This window comes from Cheilinus undulatus, linkage group 2 (genome assembly GCF_018320785.1).
Source record: "Cheilinus undulatus linkage group 2, ASM1832078v1, whole genome shotgun sequence".
NCBI classification, from domain to species: domain Eukaryota; kingdom Metazoa; phylum Chordata; class Actinopteri; order Labriformes; family Labridae; genus Cheilinus; species Cheilinus undulatus.
Window position 1 is genome coordinate 26,334,893 of NC_054866.1, and position 5,780 is coordinate 26,340,672.

Sequence of the window (5,780 nt, forward strand, 5' to 3'; positions counted from 1 at the left end):
AAAAAAACAACTTTATTTCCAGTACAAAAAAGCAAAAAGAAGTAAATATATTAAACTTGATACAAGCATTAACAACTCAAAGTCCTCTATAAATACGTTAAAATAAATTAAAGAAATTAATTTACTAAAGATTATCACCTTTAACACTAAACAGGCCTCAAACATGTTGATGAAAAGGCAATTTTAAATAGACCGATAACAGCACAGAGTCTGTTTTTCTAACCAACTACATCATAAACACACAAAACAGCTAAGTAAAATTTCTATAACACTAAGCATACATACACTAACCCTAAAGAAAGCTGGATCTAGCTCAGTAAAGTGGCAGACCTGGGTGCTGTGACCAGGATGCTACACATTCATAACAGTACAAAGCTGTAACAGGAAGAAGTAATACTGAATGAGAAGGAGAGATGGTGGGGTGAGTCACAAAAACAGAAAACTTGGTAGAAAAATGGAACATCTGTGCTGCCTGTAATCAAGGGAGGAAAATATAAACCCACGTCTGAGAACATTTGTGTTTTAAAACCACTTTAAACAGACATTAGCACCTTTTACTGTTTAATTGAGCACCTTATGCCAAGTTCAGGTGTTCGTTTTTAGTACTTTCCCCCATATTTGACTCTTTATATTCATGTATTTTGGAAAATAAATGCCACATCTCTCTGCCTGTTATATTTTGCATTTAACAGCTCATTTTTTCAGTTGTCAAATCAAACCATTAAAAAGATATCAAAAACATGGGATATGGAAAACTCTCTCCAAGCCTGCTTGTACTTTTTGGTTTTTTTTTGTAAGGCAGGTTGTTTTGGTCATATGGCACGTAACTGGTCATATTAAGATAGAAGAATAGCACTTACAATCCTAACAAACAGACTCACTAACTCGTCTATACAAAAGAAAAAAAAAGACGTACAACTCTCCACGCATCTCTCCCAAGAAACCATCAAATATTGTTTCAACACTGTAACATAACCTGTTAAATAACGCTATAGGCACTTCAGTTGTTTGAAAACTTAACATTCAGGTTGGAGGCCAGTGATCTAAACATAACCTCAGACTGTACAGTTATGAGAAAAAGAAAAAAAAAATCTCACCAGCTTATCAACACAATACTGTGGAAAAAAAAACAAACAAAAAAAACAGCTCCTAAACATAGGCCACATTTTGTGTTTGTACCACCATAATCAAAGAGTTTGAGCTACAAACACGTCTTTGGCTTTGTCACATTCTTGAGATCCTACAAAGGATGTAAAAAAAAAAAGTGGTGTGACAACAGGCGATCACACTGTGATTACAATATCTTTGTCGCACTTTGCCAACTCAGCATACTATTTTGATAAAGCTTTCAAATGCTTCCTGCACTGATATGCTTTGGAGGCAACACACATTTAAGTTTCATCAGTACAGCTTCCCTTACGCATATTAATCTACTAGGTGAATCTCTATAAGCGTTCTGAGTCAGTCGATAAGTCTGTTTACTTTTGACACTACACAGGACGTCTTCTGGTAAGTCCAGCGGCAGAAAGTGTGGGATATGTAAGCACTAAATGGGTCCAGTGTGTTAATCTTATGTGTGCGCTTTATATGGATATATATGGGTATCTGTGCTCTGCATATATTATGTAAGTAGGGTAGAATAAATGTGTTTGTTCCTTAGCCTAAAGGCAGAACCCTGTGGGATCCTCAGGCACAGAGAGCTGACTGAACACTGCCAGGCGTCTGACATTTGCTTCATTAACGCCACTGCAGGACTCTGAGCCGCTGAGCGAGCTGGCTGAGCTGGCTGAGCTGCTGCCATCCTGGTCCTGGTCTGATAAAGAGGTGTACGATAGGGATCGGGTGCCTAGAGGCCCTGAAAAGACACCAGAAGCACCAGGACTCTGCCTCAGGGAAGGTGAGGCTGTTGGGGACAGCCCACATGGAGAACAACCAGAGTCTGGAGAAGGCAGGAACGGAGAGCGGGGATCTCCTGCGATGGCCTGGGCTATTGGGGGCTGGTACTGGTTGGCAGAGGAAGCCTTGAAGGCAGAGTCCATCTCCAGGAAGGCATGAGAGAGGAGGTCAGTGACATCAGCGCAGGAGGGAGGAGAGGCTGATGGAGCACGCGTAAAAGAAGACGTGGCAGGAGAAGTGTGAGCAGTAAGGGGAGGCTGGAGGGGAGCAGAAGGAAACCCAGCGAAGCTGAAGCTCTGTCGAACCAGAGGCGGTCTGTTTGGGCGGGGGGAGAAGGAAAGTTGCTGTGGGGTAATGCTACAAGAGGAGGAAGAAGAGGACGAAGAGGAGCGAGAGAGGGAGTGTTTTCTTTCTTCCTCACTGTTGTGGACAAAGTGGCAGCGGATCCCATAGGGGCAGAAGCCGATTGTGTGAAACGTTCGGCACAACTCCGTTTTGTATTTGGGATGCCTGCTCAGATCCCGCAGCTCTTCAGTTCCATGGGCAAACTGGCATTTTCCGCCATACTTGCACAAGCCGCTCTCTGTAAAGGATCGACACAGTTCAGTCTTATAGCGTGAAGAGGAGGAGGAGGAGGACGAGGAGGAGGCAGAGTTATTGTTCAGTGCAGTGGGGCTGATATCACTTTGGGAGTGCTTAGTGTCAATCCCAGGCCAGCCTTGACTTGCTGCTGTGGTGCTGCTGGTTTCCACCATACTGATGGAGCGCTGGGCAAAGAAGCCAGACTTTCCCCATTGGCTGGAATTACTGAGCTGGGAGGGCAGACAGCTTTCTGACTGCTGCCCCCACTGGTTGGAAGTCAGAAGAGTACTGTCTGAAGGGTCAGAGGGAAGGCAGGAGAGAGACGAGAGGGAAAGCGATGTGCTGCTTGGCTGACCAATGTAACCTGGCGTTCGCATTGCCAGACTGAGGGATGGTAGTGGCCCGGTCTGCTCCCTGATGTCAAGATTCAATAGATGCTGCAGAGGAACAGACAACAACACAACATTAGCAAGTTCATTGTATAATAAATACCAGAGTTTTTTGTAAACATGTCTATCAAATCCATATGTATCAACTGAATGAAGCCTTAATTATCGCCTCCCAGCTCCCACAACCAATCACAGGTTTTTCTCTCAACATAGTGGTGTATCTAAATATGATGTATTTCACTAATCCCTGCTTGCATTAATGCTGATGGACCATGCTGCTGCTGGCAAAGCTTAACTTCCTCCACCTCAGCCTCCTCCCTTATAGCCTAAAGCTTAATACACTCTCACATTCATACTATTATGGACTAATTGCTTTTGAACTAATTTTGTTGTCATAAATGTATCTATCCATGTGGGGGTTTCTAGCCATGCGCTCCCTGGAAAGTCATAGCATGGTGCTTGACTAATCCAAGAAGCATCTTCTTTAAGCCGAGCCTTCTCTGCCAAGTAAAACTGTTTATCCATTTTGCAATGAAATGGTGAAATGACACAATTGTTCCTGACTGGACTGATGTTTCACAACAATAAACAAGCAATTTGTCTTTCAAATTAGCAAGAAAACAGTTCAGCTTATCATTTATTCCCTCACTTGTGCCAAAAAAAAAAAAGAAAAAAAAAAAAAGCAGTTTATCCACATATAAACATCATGGCTAGAAAACTTAAGGATGAACAATTTGGGAAACTAACATAATAGTGATTTAATATGATATTATTTTTAAGTGCCCTTATCTTATGTATATTTAAAAAAAAAACACAAACTATAAATGAGTTTACATCATAACCAATACATTATAAGATCATTTAAACAAGGGCTGAAATTTGAAAAAATTCCTAATAATGGTTATTTTGACTCATATTATAAAATACTGTTGCGCTGATAGGATTGATCATCTTCATTTTGATAAAGAAAAAAGAAAAACAGAACAAAATTAACTATTAGGAAAAATAATGACATTTGAATATTCTCATGATATGCAGAGCACAACATCCTTGTGGCAAAAAAAAAGTATTAAACTGGTATTTTTGACACACATTTCAGATTAAAGGAATACGACACCTTCTGTGATTTGTAAACTGCTGTAGGCCATATAATGATTTTATCTATATTTTGATTAATTGCCCTGTCTTACTGAAAACTCAGATTTACATCAGAATTAACTTTTATTTAAATTACAGCGCATAGTAAGGACATTTAGGTTAAAAAGTTGGTTCAGCGTGGTAAACTGAATGTCACTGCACTGCATATGTAAAGTTGAAAGACATCCAGATATCCATACATAAATGGCCAACAACAACACTGCACTGTTTTACTTAAGCAAATGAACACACTGCAGCTATTCTATACAGTGCAATCCAAACAGTGGGCAAAATAGCTGTCAGGTTTTTATTTCAAAATCAAACAAAACTCCACAAAATGCATTAAATCCAACACTCAAAACCGACCCGATTCCCTATGATATAAAGGGTAAGCTACAGTAAGATGCGATGCAGTACATTAAATAAAGTAAAACCCTCCGTCCTTATAAATAAATTGCGCCACACAGCTTTTACTTGCAAACGTAGGATTTAAGCAGTATTTCTCCAAACTAACAACTTAGCATGACAACTTTGTATGTTTTGGCTGCGTTGCAAAAGTTTGATACCCTTATAGTTGTTTACGACGGCCTTTTTTGCCTGTAAATAAACCAACGACTTAATCTTTTACTTTTCCGTACTGTAAGAGTTGCAAATACTTGCTAAAACAGTATAACAAAGCGAACGGAGACAGTCAAATCCTTCAGTTTGTCAATTTAGTGTGCAGAAAGTTTAACGGCTTGGCTTGTTAGCCATGTTGCGATAAATGCAACCAGCAGCCTCTACAAAGACACTACTTTGAAAAAGTTAGCCAAGACAACCTTAAAAGTCAAATAACTCATATAAAGCCCGGCTTTGACACAGGTAAGCTGATAATGTATTTCTACAGAAGCTAAGAAAAACAATATTCGCCAAACAACAGCAGAAAGATGAACTGAGCTAACAGCGTAGAGTTAGCATTGCAGCTAGCAGGTTAGCTAACTTTGGCTCCACTCTTCGCTCAACTTTCTCTGCGCGTTTCATTTACCTTACACATCATCTCTTCAAGGTCACAAAACTGGCTGAGGGGGTAAGAAGGCATATTCGCTGAGTTATCGAAAGCTTCGTCCGATCCTGTCTGCCCCCGCAGTGATAGACGTGGGGCAACTCGCTGGCATGAGTTGGTCAGAAGTTTCTAGTTGTCTGTATGGTGTTAAACAAGCCCAAGACCCAGACCACGTGTGGATTTAAAACCTAACAGTACTGCAACTAGCCACTCCCACGCCTCTGAGTCAGCCCAGAGTTGTTTTCAGCAGACCCTGCTGTACCAGGAGTGCTGAAGGGTGCTCAGTCCATTGAAAAGTCCTCATATTTAAATGATAATTACGTCTTTAAACGTAAGAAAAGCGGAGTTTCACTGAAGAAGTCCTGCATAAAGTTAGCTTAATGGCCCCAGTAACAGTAGAGTAATCTTACAAACATGGAGTTTTCCCGCTGATGATACACTGTCAATTTTGAGATTGAACAATGAATAGCAAAATGTAATAGGAATTTAAATATAACATGTAGGTGGAAATGTCTTCTTTATCTATGCTGTTTTTTAAACTGTGTATGTTCTCATCAGCTGTATGTTCAGCTATTAGGCTAAATAAATGCTGGTTAAAGCAACAGTAGGGAGTTTTTAACTGGTTAAGAAACTTTGAAAAAATAAAACGTTGCTTATTCCTTTTAGAGCCTAAAAAGCATTAGGGACAGGGCTGAGAATTTCTACGTAGTTATTTTTACACCTATAGCTCTACT

General features: G+C 40.3%; 1 protein-coding gene across 1 annotated transcript; it reads right to left on the bottom strand.

The window, feature by feature from the left end:
• Positions 1 to 5,228, bottom strand: zgc:114130 (uncharacterized protein LOC570332 homolog). The gene is made up of 2 exons (XM_041813565.1): positions 5,029 to 5,228; positions 1 to 2,915 (listed from the first exon to the last, which is right to left on the bottom strand). The coding sequence occupies exons 1-2, from the start codon at positions 5,080 to 5,082 to the stop codon at positions 1,662 to 1,664; spliced, it is 1,308 nt and encodes a 435-aa protein (XP_041669499.1). The 5' UTR covers positions 5,083 to 5,228; the 3' UTR covers positions 1 to 1,661.
• Positions 5,229 to 5,780: the final 552 nt, after the last annotated feature.

Bases quoted from the DNA above. Each gene is read 5' to 3' on its own strand.
- zgc:114130 (XM_041813565.1), bottom strand. From the start codon at position 5,082: ATGCCTTCTTACCCCCTCAGCCAGTTTTGTGACCTTGAAGAGATGATG. The intron at 2,916-5,028 runs GTAAATGAAACG...GTTCCTCTGCAG, and splicing joins TTGAAGAGATGATGTGTAAG to CATCTATTGAATCTTGACAT.